Raw genomic sequence first — 22,596 nt, 5'->3', positions numbered from 1 at the left:
TCACTGGGCTCCGTTCTTAGCCTACTCAACATACCAATGGCTTTTATCAGTGATAACTAAAACAGACTGCAATCAGAACAATCCAGAAGGCTTTTGAAAATAAAGCATCCCAGTGTCCACCCCAGACCTACTGAATCAGAAAATCCCCAGACAGCATGGGTGGGGGCGGGGTGGGGGGCAAGGAGCTAAAGGAAGGCATGAGTTAGAAGAAAGAATTGAGGGAGAAGCTTGATCCAAATGTACGGCTAAAACCAAGCTCAGCAGAATGGGAAATGTGCTGGGTAACAGCTGGGTACGTGGAACCTTAAGTCTGATTCTGAAAAAGCAGCCAGACGCAAGGTGGAAAGGGTACACTTAGCTGGTTCTGAGACCAATTTGTGAGTGTCCGTGATCAACAAAGGGATCTTAAGCTACATGGACAATAGGCCAGAGGAGAAAGGACATAACCCAGCCATACCCACCCTGGCCCCAAAGCACCCTCTCAACGGTAGGGGGGGACACACTAGATAAAGGTGAGAGGAGCGAGACCAATATGATAAAGGGACAACTCCCCCACCCCCCAATCCCTAAAGAGAAGCAGATGTTTAGCCAGGAAACTCAAGAAACCAGGCCTCAACCCCGAACACCTTGAGGGCCAACATGCAGAAGGACTTGCTCTGTAGGATTTGATAGGGTTGATCTAAAATCCATAAATAAAAACTAGTAGGACAGGATTCTACTTTGGTAGAAGGAAGGTCTTTTAAACACTAAGAGGAACCCAAAGAGAAAAAGTGGTGAGTATTTTGCCACAGAAATTGCTAAACTTTGGACGCCTGGGTGGCTCAGTTGGTTGGACGACTGACTGCCTTCGGCTCAGGTCATGATCCTGGAGTCCCGGGATCGAGTCCCGCATCGGGCTCCCAGCTCCACGGGGAGTCTGCTTCTCCCTCTGACCTTCTCCTCGCTCATGCTCTCTCTCACTGTCTCTCTCTCAAGTAAATAAATAAAATCTAAAAAAAAAAAAAAAAAGAAATTGCTAAACTTACATATACCCCCAAATTAGCATTTATTATGATGTACTAGTTTATGTGTGTATATATATACACACACACATACATATGTACACCCTTCCTACACTGTAAATTCCCTGAAGAATTACATCCCCAGAGTCCAGCACAAGCCCTGTCCTGTGCTATGTGCTCAATAAATGCTATTATGGCTGGATGCTGCCAAGCCTGTTATAGAGGTGATTCATGCTACAAATCGTTAATGTTCCTTCTAGAACAGCAGGTCCTATGATCTCTGAAAAACCACACATAAACCAGTCATCCTTTGCATCTGCACAGTCCATTCAGAATTTAGATGAAATGGGTTGTTTAATTGTTATGTCTAAAAGTCAATAGTAGATAGAGGCTCCTGGGTCACTCCATGGGTTAAGCGTCTGCCTTCGGCTCACATCATGATCCCAGGGTCCTGGGATGGAGCCCAGCATCGGGCTCCCTGCTCGGTGGGGAGTCTGCATCTCCCTCTCTCTGTACTTGATGCTCCCATTGCTCTCTCTGTCAAATTAATAAAGTCCTTAAAAAAAAAAAATAAGCCAATGATAATATTAGCCCTAGGTTTAAGGCTCAGTCTGCTATTAAGTATGCACATGATGGGGGGGGCTAATAATTTTTGTCTTGAATGTTTCTGTATTCCACATCAAAACGTGTAAAGCTTTGTCCACTAAGGAAATCTGATCCTTCCAGCTGTGACCCAGTTTGGAGATAATCCACCTCTAGGTGTTCCTTCAAGTAAATGTCACCATATCCCTACAGGGTGGTTACTGATTTACTGATTCACAGGCTGGTGTTAGCAGCCCAGGAGGACCATGGTGCCTACTACCCTTGGCCAAATTCCGGTTCACTCAGAATTTCACCCCCTCTGAGGCCAGTTCCAGCTGAGAAGTAGTTAACCCATAGGGTTTCGACAGAGTTGCCTTTGCAGTCAGTCACCAAGGGGATCGCTGCAGATCGGGTTCCATGGCCCCACATTATGGGTGCCAGTCCTGCAGGGATGGGAGTAGTGCAGGGGCCTACTCAGGGCCTACTCTCTGCCCAGTGTCCTGAGGTACCCCAGAAATGGGGGTGTGAAGGCCAAGGGGAAGGAGAGAGCCTTTCCCTGCTGCCTTTCCCTGTCTCTCCTTCCTGCTGGCCTGCTGCGCCCGCCCCCCCGCCCCCCGCCCAGTGCGTTTCTTCACTGTGCGCCATCCAACCTCACTGCCCCTTCTCTGGGACCCTGATTTACTGTTCACCCCTCTTCTTGAATTCACTTCTTGGAAAATACATTTCTCCAGAGTCTGTCTGTGTCAGGCAGGGTTCAAGATGCTGAGGACATGCCATGAAAGGTATGATGATGGGAAACAGGCAGCATGTCACAGGGACCTGTGTGTGAGGAAGCAGATCCAAAGTGGAGAGGAGGGTAGTCATGTAGGTTCCACGGGAAGGTCATTTGAACCAGACTTAGAGGAGAAGGAGCAAAGCCTGGTGACAGCCAGGCAAAGAGCGCTCAGAGCAGAAGGGAGACAAATGTCCCTTGAGACTCCTGAGGGGACCGTGGTTAGAGCAGGGCCAGTGAGGGCAGAGGCACAGATACCACTGAGGCAGGAGAAAAAAAAAAAAAAAGGTGTTGAGGCAAGGGCCCAAAGGGGGCTGTTATCAACTTTATGCTTCACAGGGAACTGTGAAAATCAGCTGACTGGAGTAGAGGAGTGAAGTCATCAAACAGACATCCTAAAGATGTCCCCCAGTGTGAGTCCATCGCAGTTAGACTAGCAGCCAGTATCTAAGTGGCAGCATCCAAGGTTGCAGGAAGAAGTCCTCAGCTAGTGAACTGCCTACTGTCAGGGCCCCAGAGGCGCAGGAACTCTGCATGATTCACTGCTGTGTCCCATGCGGGGGGACGGGGAGGTTAGAGGGTGTGGAGATGTGGCCAATGTGCACCAGATTAGGTTCCTCCATATCCTTTTACCCTCTGCTACTTCCACTTGGTCCTGGCTCAGAGTTCTGCTCCACAGTAGCTGGGTAACTGGCCAAGTAACTTCAGCTCTCCAGTGAAACTTTCCATTTATTGGCAGTGGCCTTGACAAAGAGGGGTCTGCTGTTTCCGCCCCCAACACAGGGACCACAGTAACCCCTTGCTCTGATATTTGGTGACCCTTCCAGCTTTAGAATTTTGTGATTTTAATCACAGAAGAGACCTTTGGGGCAACTGATGAAACAAGAAGGTAATTATATTTCACAAAGAGAAAAAAAAAAACCTTCAAAATTACCAATGGTCTGTTTATTGCTACTATAGACAATTAGTTCATTTAATGCCTTCCAACATCTTTTCAAATCAGATAGAAATGGACTCTTATTAAAGGAGGATTATAAAAAGCTGCGTTATCCATCAGTAACCAATCAGAAGGCTTCTAAAAGTAACATTTCTGAGATTCCACCAATACAAATCTATGAGCCAAAAAGGGGACTGATTCACTTTTCCAAAAGATGAGGAGTCTTCAACATAAAAGTTTCTAGAGATCAAATTATGTCTGTTTGGGAAACTTATTTCCCTTCATCACTGCCCTGCTTCAGAATGTTGCGGACAAGTGGTTGGTTTTTTGTAAAACACTTTACGTTCTGTATGTAGGTATTTTGTAAATAAACAGAGGGTGGTTCACTTTCAAAACTTGGGATTTACTCTGAGTTTTATCTGATGCAATCTGAACATTTTTTTCTTGTAGAAATTCCTACTCGTATCTGAGGGGGTTTTTGTTTGTTAAACATTCTTACTTTTGCTCTCCTGGTACACAGAACATCTCACAGAAACTCTTGGCTTCAGGCCACGGTCAAGGTCAAAGGAAGAAATACCGAAGGGATAATAGACAGATCTTCTGGAAAACTGAAGCTAAGCTCTGTGTCTGTGAGTTTTCACCCATCCACCTGCTCCCTCATTCCTTCAAGGTGGGAGATAAAATGCTGTCAAGGATTCCACCCCCAAAGAAGGAAGAAAAAAGGAGTTCATGTTAATTTTTGAAGTCCAGCGCCCGGTCTCAGTAGAACTTGTCAAAAAACAATTAAAAGGTACAGAGGGGAAGTAAGGCAGAGAAGTGGACACAGCGGGGCGGGGAGGTAGAGGGGTCATGAGCGTGTTGTGTGGAGCATCAACTGTCCAGAACACTGTCTTCACCATAGCCTAGAATATGCTCCTCCTTATTTCCAGACTATTTCCTAGGAAATATTGAGGAAATAATTCCTAGGAAATACTGTATTTGCTCATAAAGACATAAATATTACAATCATAAATACTGTATGTTGGATTTGCTCATAAATTCTGAACATTCCTGAATACTTTCAATCAGTAAACAAGTAGTCACATTCTTTAGTATTAACGTGAAGTTTATCTGATTTTCAAACAGGAATTATATCTACTCTTTCATACGACATGCTAATAGCTCATTATATAATGCTCGCACAGAAAAGAAAAATAATCTTTAAGGCCTGAGTAATCTTTTAAAGGGTTAAAGAGAGAGAGAAAGAGAGAGAGAAGGCTGCAGGTGGTTTGGTGATATTTATAAGCATTACTGAAATTCTTGTGCCAGAGTGAGGAAATGTTCCACAATAATAGGTTACTTCCAGCTAACTGACACAATTTTAACACACGATCTCTGTTATGCACATGTATTGTTACTTTTGTAATTATTTTGATATAATGACTGATTTAGTCTTTATTCCTAAGGAGCCTTAGAACTATGACATTATCTTCCAAGAACACTTTCTTTCATGAAAGAACCATGTTTCTTTCTAGTCTGCAGATGTCAGAGGAAAAGGAAACAAAGTATAGTATAATGTGCAACCTCTAGCAACCAAAATGGATGCATCAACTTACTTTTTCATTCCACGCCCACAGTCCAATTCCAAGAAATGCTATTCCCAAAAACTGAAAGAAAGAAAAAAAAAAGGTGTTAAGTGTAAGGGTAAATGCTCTGTTTTTACTAATACAAATACAAATAAAGTTCTCAACCAACTCTTGTCACTTTACCAGGCTGAGAAATACTCTTATCTAAAATGTGAGTGACAGCCTTTGACAGAAAAAGAAATACCATAATCACCTTGATTAAAATTAAGCATGAAGAAGAACTGAGTAAAGAAAAGGTGGTATAGGAATCAACCTTAGAAAAGAAAGAAATCCTGTCATTTGCAACAACACGGATGAACCCGGAGGGCTTTATGCAAAGTAAAATAAGCCAGACAGAGGAGATACAAACATGCGGAATCCAAATAAATAAATCGAACTCACAGAAACAGAGTAAAAACGTGGTTGCCAGGGGCGGGGGTAAATACTGAAAGGTTAGCAAAAGGGTACAAGTTCTAAGATGAGTAAGGTCGGAGGATGTAATGTAAACACCATGACTACAGTTGGTAACACTGTCTTGTAAAACTAACTTCCTCTAAAGGAACGGAAATGATGTCACACACCGAAAGGTAACCGTAAGGTCATGGATGTGTTACCTCAAGGGTGGGGAACCCCTTCACAACATATATACATATCTAATCACCACGATGTACTCTTTAAATATCTTACAATCTTATCTGTGAATTCTATCTCAATAAAGCTAGAAAAACAAAAAATTTAAGTTATTTAAAAAGAAGGGTTGGAATACGCAGGTGCTTCGAAGTCACTGATATTATGAAGAATAATAATTAGGTAGAACCTTGAGTAAAACCGAAGTTATTAATAATGTCTAAGACTGCCTTTCAGTGTAGGAGAGGGCATAGTTCTGCCCCTATAAATCCAAGCCCGGAGTTCACTAGAAATGGAGTATGAGGGACACGAACAGAAAAAAGCCGGTGATCCTCTCTACACCATCATGCCGCTGGGAACGGGCCAGGAAGAAGGCAGGCAGAGCACCACACTCTTTACACAACTTCTTCTAAAGGTAACATGAATCTTACAAAGTCCAACGTGACCCAAAGAAAAGTCCTGCATTCTTCCATTTTTCAGAAACTTAAATTTAGACTTCTATCATCCTTGAGAAGGGCTTCTACAGCTCCGCCTGGTCTCACCTCCATGCCGTAACTTCGTGTATACCCGGGAGCACACGAACACTGCAGTGAGATAAAGGGGCACCCAGCACAGAGCTGTCTCCTCTCCCCAACCACAACCCCACAGTGCTGCCCCTGAGCTGTGCTTGGGGGCGGGGGAGCAAGCAAGCAGTACCCAGCGGGGGGTGGGGGGGGACTCCCTACTGTACTTAGTTGTCACTGTATTCTATCTGCTCAGGGATACACATTTCTGTACACGTTTTAACACGTCTGAAATCAGGACAGGTCTTACAATCGATGGTATCTCAGTCTTTTCCCCTTGACTTTACCTAAAATAATAGCAGGTCTTGTAATCAGGGTGTCCCATCTTTGATGACACATTGCACAGGGCTGTCCACCCCCTGAGAGCCCAGCGGTCAGGACCGGGTGTAATTGGCCATGAGCAAAGACACATCTTATTCCTCATCCTCATTACCAAGAGCAACTCAGAATTTCCTTCCCAAACACTAAAGTGAAAGGAGAGGCGCAGGTTAACGAGCAGTTTCAATCTGACGGCAGCAACGCACCCTGTTTATTTTACTAACATCTTGATTAAGTTAAATGTCAGGGAAGCTGTGCACTGAGAGGGCCGCACAGAGAAGACGGGCGTGCGAGTGGTTCTTCTTTGCCGTTCTGGGGAAATCTGAGAGCTGTCCACCTGGCGAGGTCTTCATTCGCAGCAGGGGGAGCTGACACGTGGGCATCAGCTCATCAATCCGAGGGAGGCTGGTGGGGGAAACACCAAGAGCAGAGGGGAAAGAAGGGACTGGGGAAAACAAAACAAAACAAAAAGAAGAAGGCTGACTGCCCTGAAAATCTGGTTGTGTTTTTAGAGGCACAATTTCCCAAATCTCCTGCCAATTATCAGACTCTGTAATGAACGACATCCAACACCTTCGGAACCCCTAGATGCAGAAGCTACAGCACACCCTTGATTTGACAAAAACAGAAGACCCCTTTCTTCCTGCTCTTGCTCTGAGAGGTTTGGAAAGGGTTTAGAAAGAGTCGTTGTGAATGTCCTGACAGAAAACTATGGCTGGCCCCTCTACAGCCCCGGTCAAAGTGTCCCTTTATGTTTCTGATGGAAAACAACAAATACACCAGTCCCCCAAATGACTCCAAGATACTTGGGACTCTAGTACAAAAGCAGAGCAATTCAGCGTGTTACTTTCATATGTAGAGGTCCTAGGCTCAATACGGTAACAAGCCAGAAGGGCAGACACAGCAACCCATCAGACCTCGAAATCACAGAGTGCTTGACTTCACACCTACTGATGTGAAACTCATCCCAGTGAAAAGCCTCGCCTTCTTTAAACAGAAGCTCTTCACAGACACCAGTCAACCACCTTCCCTGATGCAGTCCTCCAACACCGTCAACCTCAGTCAGCTCAGTTCCTCCCGGGGGGACAGGTTCCCACAGAAGGCTCCTGTCTAATCACTAACATTTATTTCTTATTACTGGACAGGCACTGTGCCCATTAGTGCTTTGTCTGCACTCTTTTAAGCTTTACCACAATTTTATTGTGGAACAGACACTGTCATTAACCCCATTTTAAGAAAGGGAAGAATAAAGCATACAGGGTTTCAACCACTACTGAATGATGCAGCAGAGATGGGAACCAAGAGGAGACGGACATCAAACTACGCATTCTTACCAGTCCCAAAAATTTCCCATTTGCCCCCATGGAGTAGAAAGTAGAGGCATTTAGATTAGAATTATACATGATAGGATGAGAACATCATATATTCCTCCCCCCAGAAGGCAAAGTGGACTTGAAGAGGTAAGACAATGAGAACCTTGCCTTCACACAAGGACTGGCTGTAGAACAGAAATCCCCTGTGCAGGTCAGACACAGAGTAACCCAGAAGAACAGAGAAATTCAATGGTGAGCCAACTCTGTCCTCTTTGTATGAAGCTCTCCTCTCTTCTGGGCACTTGGAAAACCCCTTTTCCTTCACAAATCATATAAACAGACTGGAAACCAGTGATTTTCCACCAAGAGGAGAGGGAGAAAGAATCAGAATTTCAAGAATTCTGATTCGAACAATTTCCTCTACCATCTTGCTCTAAGACTTCCTGCTTTAACTGTGACTCTCCAAACACGGTTTAAGAATTTGAAGACGAAACACAGTGAAGTGAAGGAAAGCACTCGATACCTAAGCAAGCGGCCCAAGCGGCCCGGGGCTGGGGCCTCAACTGCATACCTTTGCTGCTACATCACTAGGAAATGTCCTCCCAATTACTCTCAGCCCATATGTTTTGTTTTAAAATTGAGTTGTTCCAGCTTCAAGTAATTAAACAGAAAAGAGCCAAAAAACAGAGACAGGCACGCAGCACTGGAGGCTCACTGAGTTTTCCCTTTCCCACCTCTAGAAGAAAAGTTGACCGTAAACCACCAAACTGACCTCATTCTGATACCTTGAGGCCAACTTCCAGGCAACGGGGAAGAACACTTAAAGTCAACTCTTCATTCCTTTGAAAAGGGGTGTGTGTGTGTGTGTGTGTGTGTGTGTGTGTATGTAAAAAACCACAGCAGATCTGAGGCCTCTCCCCATGTGGCAGTATATGCAAACATGCAATACTAAAATCTGACCACCCAATTTTTGATGTTTTAAATGAGTAACAATAATTTTGCCAACATCTGTTCAGTGCTAAGTAGGAACTAGGCACTGAGTTTTATACAAATTCACTAATTCCTGCCTAATACAGGAGCTGCTAGCTACTGAGCATTCCAAGCATGGCCAGTGCACACTGAAATGTGCTAATAAGTGTAAGACACACACTGGATTTTATTTTATATTTTTAAAAGATTTTATTTATTTATTCATGAGAGACAGAGAGACAGAGAGAGGCAGAGGGAGAAGCAGGCTCCCCGCTGAGCAGGGAGCCTGATGCGGGACTTGATCCCAGGACCCTGGAATCATGACCTGAGCCGAAGGCTGATGCTTAACCATCTGAGCCACGCAGGTGTCCTACATTGGATTTTAAAGACTTAATTTAAACTAAAAGAATGGAAAATCCTCAGTAGTTATTTTATTACTGATCATATGTTGAAACTGCAAACTTTGGCTATTTCAAATAAAATAGAATATATTACTAAAGTTAATTATTATCCCCATTTTATAGGTAAGGAAACTTTATCTCAGAAACTTGAAGTTGTGTTGCTCAGGAGATCGGAGTCCTCAGTCAAGCTCGAAACTGTTTTAGTACTTTCCTGAGACTCTTGTCTTAAGCCTCAAAATCACCCCTTTAGTTTCCAGGCACTCAAGGCAAAGGGCTGTATTCCTAACTGGAATGGAGAATGGACTGGAATGGAGAATAGCCCTAAGCGGACACAGAGGGGCACGCTGCCGGAAGCCTGCTCGGTGCAACAGAACAAAAGCCAGCAGAGCGGACACTCAGGAAAAGCTAGAGAGGAAAATGGCCCCAGGATGTGAGCAGGGCAACTGGGCATCTCTGCCAAGAGGGATACATCTGCCCCATTTTGGGGTCTGTGAACAGAAGATCTCTTTCTCTATCTGTTGCTTCAGTCCAAGCGGGGCCTCCAACACCTTGGAAGTAGAACAGTGTCCATTCGAACGAGTACAATTGATGACTTAAGAAGCCGCTCATCCATCCACATACCACTGTGCATATTTTGACTTCTTTCTTCGTGCTAGGTACTACTTTTCTCTTGTGATAAATACAGGTACAATCCTTGTCTCCAGTGAGCATACAGTCCAGTGAGAGAGAGATTTTAAGCAAATAAAGCATAAAAGACAAAACTGCTCTGGATGGAGCTATTACAGAGAAGAAACTAAGGTCAATACAGACAAAAGAGGAAGACCTGACCCAGAGCGCAGTCCGGGAGGGTTTCCCTATGTCAGGGAGGTAGGAATTGGGGTCTGAAAGATGAGAATGTGACTTGGCATGAATACATGAAGAGTATTTCAGAAAGTCAGAAGAGAATATGCAAAGGCCCCGTGGTGAGAGGAACATAGCAAGTAAAAAGGTCTAAAAGGTGATTGGTGTGACTGGTGTGTGAAGAATGGGGGGAAAGTGGAAGGTCTGTCATTAGTGACATGAGTACGGCGGACCATGTCACGCAGGGCCCCATAAGGCACATTAAGGAGTTCAGTCATTATGCTAAGAGTGACAGGAAGCCTTCTAAATGCCATCTGTGTGTAGTGGACTGTGATCAGGCAAGGACACAGGCCTTTATCAGATTTGGGCTGCAGAAAAGATGAGAGAGAGTCCAAAATGAACACACAGGGACTGGAGGGAGGCAGCTTTAATCACCCAGACAATACCTGACTGTATCCAGGATGGAAATGTAAAGAAAAAGATGGAATTGAGCCTATTTGGAAGTAAAACTGACATTTCCAGTAATGGCTTGATATGGTGAAGGGGGGGCAAGGGTGAAGGAGAGAGAGGGAGGTGTTAGGGTTAATTCCTATTACTGGTGTCTTCCACACGGAGACAGCAGCCCTTCAATATCCATCTTATGTCCTGACAGAAATAAATCTCAGGTGCCAATTTCTTAACTAGCCTAAGATCTAGTGGCATTTCTGGAGGACAGCTTTCTTTTACAGTGTTTTGCCTGCTATCTGAATTCTCTTTTAAAGGAGCATATTTCAGCTTGTATACTTTAAAAAATAAGTTATTTAAAGTCTATACGCACATCTACCTCTCCCCACTTTTATTCGTAAAAGGAAGCAGTTATGTACAGGTGTACATTAAAGGTCACAGGCAACTCTGAAATAGACATTTTCAATCCTCTTTGCTTAAAAAAAAACAACAATTACGTCAATGGCATCTGCCCAGCATCCCGTGAACAGACTCAAAATAACAATGCAGCAAGGTAAACATGACAGAGGAAAATCAAGATCAGGTCAATCTGTTCAGCTAAATTAGAGCCTCAGAAATATTATCCAAAATAACAATGGAAGGAACTCTTCTTACTTTGACATTCTGATCAAGTTTTTTTAAAAAAAAAACCTCTAAGCTCTGCCTGAATAAACAGGAGAGATTCATTGAAAACATTTGGCACAGAAGAAAGGAAAGAGTATCTTTAGAGAAAAAAAAAAAAAAAGTATTTTCCTTAAACTACAACACAGGTATTTTTTTTTCACTAGATATTTGCTGACACTTTTGTGACCAACACTTCAGTTCTCAGAGGGATGAGGTGGGGTCAGGCGGGGTGGGTGGTGGGTGGGGGTTACGAATAGTCCACACAAGTGTGCCAAATATTTATGCCCTAGAAAGACATGGTGTCTTTCTAGGGCAAGGGCTGATATTAGGAATAAAAAGCCTCTGGGCATAATTCCTGCTTTGTCAGAGGAGTCAGCCTGCGCTGGCAGAAAATTCAATACCCAGAAAGTCAATCCCCATTTTGCCACTGGGTCCCTGGGTCCCAGCTGGTGCACTCAAACTGTCCGGAATCCTCATGACAAGATGGCATGACCGATAAAGCTCAAACCTGTAAACAGGACATTCCCCATCTGAGGCGGGGTCACCCTCTCCCACGTCACTCGGCTCCCACAGTCTCCATGTAGTCTGAACACCTGAACACACACCGCCCACGGAGCCCCGCTGCCAGGGCTCGGAGCCTGTGTGATCTCGGGAAAGGCTCCTCGTTCATTAACACGTATCTGAGCCTCTCCTATGAGCCAGGCAGCGCTCGGGGGAGTTGGGATAAATCAGGAAATAAAACAGACCAAAGTGCCTGCTCTTATGGGGCTGACCTTCTAGCTGGGCTGGACTGGGAGGGAAAGGCGATTACAAACAGAAATGAGTAGATTATACAGAATTTGAAAAGGTAAGACCCACGGTGGGGAAGGGAGAGCAGTACAAAGGGACTGAATGTGCCTCAAGGTGGATGGAGCGGCTGCATATTAAAATGCAGCAGCCAAGGCAAACCTCCATGAAGCAAGCTAGGCATAAGGAAAAAACACGAAGATGGACAGTGGCCTGGTAGATACGGGGCGGGGGGTGGGGGATGTTGCAAAGAAGCAGCCCGGCAGGGCCCCATGGCAGACACAACAGGAGTCAGATGGGGTGGGGCTCTGAAGCCCCAGTGATGACTGGGATCTCTTCTGGGAGGTAAAGCAGCACTGGAAGGGTTCCTGACTTCCTAGAGCCCCCTAGAGACAACAAGGCCACCTAAGGAAACGCACCAAATGACCGCCGGGGTCCATGTGATCGTGTGGGACTGGGTGGCAAGCCAGGAGCCTGTGACGCCCCTGATGAGTCAGGACTCTGTGCGTATTAGCGCCCTCCCCTTCCTCACGCGGTTCTCTGCCTGCCTCCTCTAAGTAGGAGAAAACCTCCTCATTCACAGTGATCCGAAGCCTCTCTCTTCTGCACTTCTGTACCCCCTGCCACTTGGACCCTTGCTGACATTCACCCACCTGGGGGGATCGTGAAGGGGTGACGCAATCTGGGCTCAGACTGCAGAAGTGACTCGGGCTGTGTGACCCAGAGCACCTGGGCTAGTCAAGGGGGCGGAAGCACTGCCCTCCGATGAATCATCTCCTTCCCCTGATCTCGGCTGGGGCATCCCTCCCAGAACAGTGTATACAGGCATGCCTGTGCGTTTAAAAGAAACTAATAAACTCTAGTCAGAATACTGAGATCATGTTTAATTTAAGATCTTTTCTATTTATCTTAGCAATCTGACTCAGGAATTTGGGGTATGCACAGACCCAGATTTTAAATACCCACTAATTTTGAAATCCCACGTTAAAGTAAGTTTCTTCCCACTGGGGCTTCCTGATACATCGTCCCTCTCCCTAACTTCAGCCCTCCTTGTTTTTGTGTTATCTCCTTTGTAAATGCGTTTCGGTTTCATGGTGCCCTCTTATAAAAAGAGAATTCTTCTACAAGAACGTGGGATATAAATTATAACCAAACTGAGGTTGGGGTAGCTTCTCAATCTACACCCTTCCTTTTTGAAAACCGCCCCCCCACCCACCCACAAGGATGGGCCCCTGCATCCCTGCTTGTGAAGGAGAGCCACTCCCCACCCCCCTCTCTAGACTGATGAGTTGACAAGGTGGGACATGTGTCTCAGGAAGAGTTGTTCCAGCAAATACTAGGCTGAGACAAGAGTCTCTCTACCCCATGAATCAGGTACTGGACACAGTGATTTTTGCCAGCCCCGCCGGTCTCCCTGATGCTAGAACAGACCAATGTGCAGTGGAGAAAGCACCAGATGGAGAAAGTAGGAGGCATGCCAAGAGCAACTTCCAATCCTGACCACTCTCTGCTCCTTATCCCCAGGATCCAAGGCTGCACTTCCCGATCCTGGGTTCCAAGCAGTGCCCTGGGTGCTTGGGAGACGCCTCCCCCCTCCCATCTTAGCTGAAGCTATTTTCGGGGCTTTCTGTTACTGACAACCAAGAGAGTCCTAAGATAATAAATAAGAGACCGTAATAATTTCCTTCGGGCTTAGTTCCTGTTAACAGTAAAGCGCGTAGAACAGACGCAAGCGCGATGGTGCTCTGGGGACTGACGAAGACGTGGCAGAGGGTGGCAGGTGCTCCTTTCCAAATAATCGACTAGGATCTCTAGTGGTTCTGAACCACTCAGTAAAGCTGTGGTCACCTGGTAGAAGAAGGAACACATCATTCAGCCGCATGACTTCATGAAAGAAAAGAGTGAGCTGCCCTCTGCTTGTTGTTGAGTTCTGGAAGCAGGACAGTCAGAGCCCAAGAAATGGTTCCCAAAGCAAGAGCCTGGAGGAAGGGGAAGAGGAAGCAGGGAGGAGCCTTTTGCATGGTTCCTGTGTTCTCACCTCCCGTTTTCCCAAAAAGGGCACAAGGGCTCTCTGTTTCTGACCTTGTACCACACCAAGAGAAGGCCAAAGCGCCCCCTTGAAGACATGTCTACAGCCCAGGTGCAGTCTTGCTTGGAAACTCCTTTGTCCAAGATTGGAACTTCACTTCCTGGCAAGAACTAGTAACGTGAGCTGGAAAGGGAGAGAAAAGAGGAGGGCTCTGCGGGCAATAAAACCTATACTCTTCTTGGAAATTCCGCAGGCAATGCAGGCACAGAGAAAGGAACGTGAGGGATTAAGCGATGCAAGTCTGGATGCAAAGAGGGAGGCTGCAAATTACAGCCCACTAATCTTCGTCTCGGGAAAAGCCAGGCTTACACTGCCTGGGCTCTTCCATCTGTAACCCCCTGATTAGATCAAGCCAAGGCTAAGAACAGACCAGACACAGGTTCTAAGGGTTGAGGAGGATGGAGTGATATCTCAAGTATTTCAAACGACAGGCATGAGAAGTTACGTTATCTATAGGCAAACATCAGCCTTGGTGGGAATGAGCTTCTGCTCCAGGGCGGCTCCAGCTAATGGGAGCCTCCAACGTCTAAGATGCTCAGATGTGCACCGTGTAGTGCTGAGACATCTTCAGGTTTTAGAAAACATCTCGGGCAAGATTTAAAGGTTAAGGCAAATGAAACTTGAAACAGGATTACTCTTTTTTAAAGCACAAGTAGGATTACATGATTCAGTTCATTTGCTAAGTCTCTCCAATAGGCACTGGGCACTCTGCTAGGGGCGGGGGATAGAAAGGTGAAAAATATAACTGACGATCTCCTTTCCCAAGGAGGTACCTGGCGGGGGAGGCGGAGTGGGTAGGAAACAAACAAGGGAAACCACAGTAGGCTCAGGGAGTGGAGCCTTCCCAGACACGAGTTGCCACAGAAACACAGGGGCAGCCAGGGGATCCCCGGGGGTCAGAGGAAGCTTCCTAGGAAGGGACATCTGAACCGTGTTCTAGAGGAAAGGAGACAGGAAGAGCACCTCCATCCAGCAGACGGTCGGAGGCCTGAAAGAGCATGTCCCTCAGAGTGGGCAAGTGCTTCTGGAGCTGAAGCAGAGATCATCAGCCCGAGCCCTGGCAAGCAGGGCTCCTCCACGTGCGGCATCACCCAGGAACGTGCTAGAAATGCAATTCTCGGGTGGCCCCAGACCTACTGCACCAGGAACTCTGGCGGTACAGCCCAGCAAGCCCGTTCTAACAAGACCTCCAGGTAACGGTGATACCTGGTGAAGTCTGAGAACCTCTGGGCTGGAGGTTGCTAAGCAGGGGCCTAGTCCCTGCAGGTATTTGTGTCTTGGGGAAACCAAGGCACCACCAAGCTAGGTGAAGCCAACCAAGTGTTTTAGCGAAAACGGTGACAGGATCAGACTTCTTTTGAGAAAAATCATTCCAGTACAGCATGGAGAATGAACCAAAGGGAGGTAAGACTGCAGGCAGTGAGTGACTCAAGTTGGGAGGTTACTGCAGTAATCTTAGTAATGAGGACACCAGCCCCAAAGGCAGTGGCAGTGGCAAGAAGATGAAGACAGAAGAGATTAAGGGGAAGACCCTATGGGACATCGTGTGACAGCAAGCTAAGGCTAAGACCATGTGGTTCCTTGAATCAGAATGCCTGGGTTTGAAACCTAAACATGTGACCCTGGGCAAGTCACTTACCCTCCCTAGTGTTCAATGTCCAGATCTAGAAAAGGGAGATACTCATTTCCATGAAAACAAGCCCCATGGGAGCAAGGAGTTTAATCTGTTTAGTTCATTCTACAACTCCCCCAAACTTAGCACAATGTGTGCTTCACAGCAAATCTTAAATGTCTGTCAAATGCATTAGGGAACTGTTTGCGGGAGGCAGGGAAGAGAAAAGAATCTAAGAAAACGTCCAGGTTCTTAACTTTAAGCAACTGGGTAGGCTGCAGCATCAAGCCTGGAGTCAGGAATACTGGTAAGGGAGCAAGACCAATGTCAGAGCTCACTTTCAAGCACTCAAGTGAAAATGTCCAGGCACAGACACGTGAGGACCAAGAGGCTGGTCAGCAAGGTTGCTCCCGAGGCAAACTTAGGTTAGATTTGGACAACGAACCTCTCGGTTCTCTGTTTCTTCCTCAATGAAATCCAGAGAATCACAGTATCCATCTGTAGGACAGAATGAGATACGCACCCAAGGAGCTGTGCAAAGTGCCTAGCACACAAAACATGCTCGCTAAATGTTCTTGTGGTTATTGCTGAGGCCACATAAAGACTTTGTGCGGAAGACAGCCAACCATTGTCCTAGAGAACACTGAGATTTGTGGGGCAGTACACAGAAGGGAACTTGAAGGAGAGACTGCAAAGGAGGAGACAGAGGGGTGGTGAGAATTACAAAACAGAGGTGTCACCAAAGCCCAAAGAAGGAAAATCCATCACCTCTACTTATATGTGAAGTCTGGCAGAGAAAGGGGCCGAAACAGCAGAGACTGCTCATGTTCATTCAAATGGAAAATGAAACTTAGAACAACAAGAAAACATTACAGAAAGTAACTTCCCTTCTTTCAAACTAGTTTCCTGATTCTGAACACCACTGGCACCATCACCAGTCAATCCCAGCGCCTGCTGTGGCTGGGCAAGACCCCAAGATTGGCTGGGAGGTACGGCACCGACCAAAAAAGGAAACTGGGACTGGTCTGGGGTCACCTCTATAATGGCCGGTAACATCCTTCACCTTGCATAGGAGTCCAAAGGGAAACAGTTATGCAATGTGCTTCAAGACCAACAGACTGGGTGTGGGGAGTGCCAACCAGGATGATAACTAGCTGGGTGAATCTGGCCAAGTAACGGAACAACAGTTTCCTGGAGCATAAAGGGAGAAGACTACTCCCTGTCCCAGCTCCCCAGGACTGTGGTGATCCAATACAAAGGAAGACATTTTGAAAAGGCTAGGCTATGTACATAGTTGATGTGATTAAAGTATCACATCTTATCCATCTGTTAAAACAACGGGGTGAGTCGCACACTGTAGCCTCTGGCCATGTCATGTGGCCCACACACAGCCCTTAAGAATCCATGCACACTAATCGTTCATGGAAAATACCAGAGTATTTTGTGTTAGGAGCTCATTTCCTCAAGTTTTTGCTCTTCTTATGGGGGAGGAATTGATTGGAATTACAAGTGAGTCGTTGGTTTCAGACTGCCTTCGAGGAAATGTGTATAGCAGACAGCCTGGGAAGACAGACCATGTTTCCTTACAGAGATCCTGCAAAGGATCAGGCAGGCTTACTGCCAAGTATAAAAGTTTTGGGTTCCCTAAATTCAGGGACCTGTAACACGGCTTTTTTTATACAGAGTGATCAACTGGCCTTCTCCGCATCACCCTCTGGAAACTGGAGCTCAGGAAAAGAGTATGAAAAATACTGCTACTCTGGCTACGAGTAAGGTGTGATTGATAAAGTCCTAGGTCTCGGACTCTGGAGTCTGGTGCCTCTGTCAGCAGCCATGACAGTGGGGCAAGGTAACCTGTTAGCTGGCAGGTAGGGCAAAATCTCAGACCTCTCACAGTTCTTGACATTCGGTGTTCTTGTTTTACAGAAGAGGAGCTGGTGTTTCCCTCTCACCCAACAGACTGGTCTCTAGCACCCACGTCTCACTCTGCTCTGCCTTACTGGAAATCAGCTCCGAGAAGGCAGAGGTGGGGATACTCCTCCTACTTACTTAATGCAAAATACTCTGTGTCCACGTTATCTATAGGTTTTTAAAATTTTGTATTTTCTTCTGTCTTGCCAATATAATCCACATTCTTTTCTAAGAAATATAATGACGTCTATTCATTTTCTGGAGGAAAAGTGACTGTTACTAAACAGATGTCTTTAGTCAATGCAGAATTCTTTTATTTAAGTATTCCAATTTGACTATAATTATTGCACTCCTAAGAAATAACTGCATATTTCAGGTAAATTTTGGTTAATACTGAATCTTAGTTGGAAATACTTGTTAAAGTACACCAGGAGAACGTGACTGCAGTTCTTATGACATTATATAGAATGAGCAGAATAATAATGCCTAACCTGTCTGTCCCCAGGGTGTGCGGAAGCACGAGCGCATGCACGCGCGTGCACACACACACACACACACACTCTCTCTCTCTCTCTCCCCCCATTTAGGCAAAGTCACTAGAAGAGACTATATTCAGAGTACTGTACTATATTCAGAGACTCCTCGTTAGAATTCAGAATGTTTCCTTAAAATCTTATTGATAACATTTGTAACATAGGCATCTAAGAAATAATCTTTGAGGACCTCAAGTTCATGTTAAAATGAAAACTGAATTTTCTCCCAGTGGGCCTTTTGAAATGCTAAAATTTGAGAAACATGCTTCATCCTAGAAATGTCATGTGGCCTTCTGAATAGCTATCAGAGAAGTCGCAATTCTGACCAAATCGAGCAAGAACATTTTTACATCTCCACACTCGTGCTTAAAATCCCCTTAATATTTTTACTGGGTTGGTGTCATCTTTTTGATGCTCTATATTCAATCAAAACCTAAAACATCTTGAGAGACGGATGCGGGATACAGGGAGCACACACAGGAGATCCAAATCCATTGATTATCATGTGAAAGAAGGCCTAGAGGCAATTAGTCCTTTGTTGCGGATGACAAATAAACCTCCACATATAAATGTTCTATACCCAGAGGCATCTTTGATCAGTCTTACTGGCTCAATGGCTCACAAAGGATGGGGAGGAGGAATGCCTGAAAACAAAAGGGCAGACTGAAGGCACCATTTAGTTATTTATTCTGTATGTTCAGCTCAGTTTTTCCTCTTTCCAACTTTTCATGACACTATAAAAAGAAACGGAATGGGTTCTTTTCAACCGAGAACATCAGCACGGCATACTAAGAAGAAAAGTATTGGCTTAACACAGGACCCATATAAACCCCTAAATATCAACCTGTTCTCCCTAGTTAGGTATTTTTAACAAGGGAAATGGGTTTTGACAAATCACTCTTTTTTGTAAGAGTTTATTACACAAACTCTTGGAAATTAATTTACATAGAAGACAGGCAGCAGCCAAACCATTCACAGCTTCAGGATGGAAGGCAGGTTCTCGACAGGCACTGCCTTGGAAGTGACCCATGTATGTGCTCTCTGGAATTTTCCTCTTCTATTACAATTGTCTGGAAGTGTCTCAGGATGAACAACAGCGTGAGTGATTTATGAATAAGCTGCGCCTATCTCCTCCGGTTTGAAGATCCCCACCACTTTCTGTTCTCCGAACAAAGGTGCATATTAAAATTATCTGAAGGCATAAAACAACATCCTAAAGATCAACGTGCTTCTAAAATGTTAATTCAGATGAGTGTGAAAAATCCAGTACAGGAACAGGAATGGTATCTTTATTTAAAGACCAGGGCCACTGATATCAAACTAAAAGGAGAGTATAAAGGCACTGAAATACAGTCAAAGGAACACGGCCTGTGACCACAAACCACAGTTCTACTCTGGGCTGCAGCAATTATCAGATGTGACCCGAGACAGGCTAACAGGCTCTCAATTTTCTTACCTGTAAATGGAGGCAGTAACAGCATCCGCACAGGAGGGACGTGAGAACTAACGCATTAAGTCCTGTGTTTTGTACACAGCATGCGCTCAATAAACGCACTATTACTGCAATTACAAATGTCAGGAAAAAGTCTTTATGCATCCTATAGGCTTGCTCTTCAGACAACAAAAGGTAATTACCACATCATCTGTGCATTATTCAATTCATCCCACAGATTTTTATCAGAACCAAAAAGTATGGGAAGAAAGATTATGAAGAGGATTCTAAATCATCCTCCCCCAAACCCAACTTTGCAAGGAACTTCTTTTCATTCTCCATATATTTCACTGGAGAGGGTTACCACAGGAAAGTAAACCACTGACAGCATATATATTAACTTAGCGGTACCATAATGCTTATGGAAAATCAGCTGGCTGGAAGCCCACAGTTTGCCCTTGAGCCTCAGCCAGCAGGGAAGTTTCAAGCCATGTGATTAGTGAATGAGGAGACCCTGGGTGATTAATTAGTGCTCCAAGCCAATCCTATCAGATGGGCGTTCAGCCAGCGACGCAAAATCAGCCACCTGATTTTAACTTCCTCCTCTCAGAACGGACTTCCACGTGAACATGACTCTGTGAAGCACTTTAAATACTGAAGGAAGTTTTTCTCCGAATCTCCTTTAAGACAAATCCTGCTTCCTTGGACACACATTTGAGCTCTGCGAAATAGCAGACTGGATGGGAGAGAGCCTAAATAAGGAAGCATGTCTGCAAATTCTCTGAGCACCGAATTAAGCTGAACTCACTTCATAAGTCCCCAGAAGTGTTTGATACTCAAAAGAGAAAAAAATTGCCTATGCATGAACAGATTTTCTATAGAAACCCAAAGGTCCATCAGTCTCTTTAAAAAGAAAGTCATTATAAAGACCGTGCATCAGTAACTTTAACTGGATTTTATTATGCCGTCATCAGTGTGTTTCCTTAACGTCTAATGAAGCAAGCAGTGATGAGTAATTTGTTTTTAAGTCTGGAATGTATTTTATCCATGTATTGTCCCAAGACTGACGTTGCTGTGTCTAGATTTGTTCATTTACATTACTGCAAAGATAGTTCTTTGGTATCTTTACTATTTCAGTCAAGCTTCCAAAATAAGATTTAAAAAAGAGAAAGAAATAACTTTCTTAAATTGAATCTGTTCCTTTAAAGAGATCGACTTTTGGGTAAATAATTTGTGTAAACATACAATGGGTCCTGCATGTCTCTAAATCCCATCATTAGTCAGGATCTCCAAACTGGGCTCCAGGTGTGAGAGAGAAGGTTTAGTTAAGATACCAACATTCTCTCTTGGCCTATGTAGTATTTTTTTTTCCTTGCAGAAGAAAGGCTCTGCATGAGCAATACCGTATACGATTCCCCTCACACACAGGGTCTACAGAGCAGCAAACACACACGAAAGCCCATCTCCAACTGTCTGGTAGGATAAAATCGAGGTCTCCTGGGCTAAAATCATCCTGGGTTCCACGGCACAAAGGCTCAAGGGTTCCGGATCCAGGCTGCGCTTCGGTAGGAAGGCGGCGGTTGCTCGTCTTGGCTCACATACCACTGGAGCTGAAAGAAGGCTCTGAGATCCAGTCATGTCAGGAAAAGGGAAATGGGGACTCTCTATTTAGAAGCTGGAATCACAACCCCAACCTGATAGCACTCTTTCCCACATACACAAGGAATCTGAGACAGCCCAACGGATGAAATGGCCAATCTAGGCAGCAGTCATGGCAAGAAGCTCCCCACCCCCCACATCAGCCCTCCACACGTGCTGATTTTATGACGTTCAAAGGTCAGTGTAAGGGGTAGTGAAGCAGCCAAGACACTACATGATTTCTTAACAAACCCCTCAGAGGGCTTCAGTAGGGGGAAGGGGGGAACGACCCCCTCCCCCACCTGCACAGGCTGATAAATGACCACAGGGACCAAGCCCAATGGCACTTGCCATCTAGTCACAGAAATAAGTTATAAATCAATAGTTAACATAAAAGCCAATTTGCAGTAAATGCCATCAATGAGACTGAGAAAAATGCTTAGTTCAGAGAAGGTCACAGGATGCCAAGATGAGGGAAGATTTCACAGGAGGGTATGGGTCTCGAGGGAAGTGTAGAATTTCAAGAAATTGAGGGGAAGAGCCTTTCTAGATTCGTGTCTTTCAACCAGATCTGAAAACCTGCTGATAGCAGTTTAATGGATCAAAACCAGAATTTCCTTCTTCAGTGAAACATAAGAGAATGTATTTGATGAGGTATGATGAAGGACTGCTTCATGAAACTCATCTCGTATGTAAAATATATGTCCCAGTGCCGAGGTGGCTCAGTTGGTTAAGTGTCAGCCTTCCTCTCAGATCACGGTATCAAGAGTCCTGGGACCCAGCCCTGCGTCAGCCTTCCTGCTCAGCGGAGAGCCTGCTTCTCCCCCTGCTTATGCTCTCTCTCTGATAAATAATTAAAATCTTTAAAAAATAAAGTAAAACATATGTCATACTGAGGGTCTTGGTCAAAACACTTGAAAACCACTGATTTTATGGAAAAGACAGAGTTAAGTTGTCTATTTGTCTGGAAAGGAACACCTCAGTTACTAGGTTATTTTAACCCAGGCCATGGAGCGTCTAGAAGGAGGTATCCAAGAATCTGGATATGGGAGTATCTGGCTGGCTCAGTCAGTAAAAGCCTGCAACTCTTGATCTCAGGATCGTGAGTTCAAGCGCCATGCTGGGTGTGCAGTCTACTCACAATTTTACAAAAAATTAAAATTCTGGATTTTATATGGTAGAGACAGAGGTCCTTGCAAGTTTTCAGCTTCTGACTTTTTTATTTTTAGTTTTATTGACACCTACTGTGCTTAGCATCCCACACATGATCTCACTTAATTGTAACAACCACCCTTTGAAGTGGGGATTATTATTTCCACTAGAGAGGAGGAAGTAAGAATCAGACAGATTATATAACTGGCCCATAAAATGAAGCCAGGTCTTTTGACTTCAAAGCTCATGTTTAAAAAGAAACAAAACAAAATTCTGAAATGATCAGAGCTGAGCTTTAGGAATATTAATCTTGCACCTTCAGACAGCTAAACTGAAGAGACTCTAGACAACTTCGTTATTCAAGGGGTTTCTTTTGATCACTAAGTTTCAGAAATTAGAGCAATTTAAA

The 22,596-nt window shown here is 44.9% G+C and overlaps 1 protein-coding gene across 3 annotated transcripts in view; it reads right to left on the bottom strand.

The window, feature by feature from the left end:
* TSPAN5 (tetraspanin 5) overlaps nt 1–22,596 on the bottom strand; it is a 170,958-nt gene that overhangs the window by 28,001 nt on the left and 120,361 nt on the right. For all 3 annotated transcript variants that reach the window (XM_082729113.1, XM_082729115.1, XM_082729114.1), the window contains exon 2: nt 4,888–4,938. In XM_082729113.1, the coding sequence (XP_082585239.1) occupies nt 4,888–4,938 (51 nt within the window). The remainder of the gene's footprint in view (nt 1–4,887; nt 4,939–22,596) is intronic.

Source organism: Mustela nivalis (genome assembly GCF_964662115.1).
Source record: "Mustela nivalis genome assembly, chromosome: 4".
NCBI classification, from domain to species: Eukaryota; Metazoa; Chordata; class Mammalia; order Carnivora; family Mustelidae; genus Mustela; species Mustela nivalis.
Note: the sequence above shows the minus strand (reverse complement) of the source record. Positions and strands in the feature narration are given on the sequence as shown.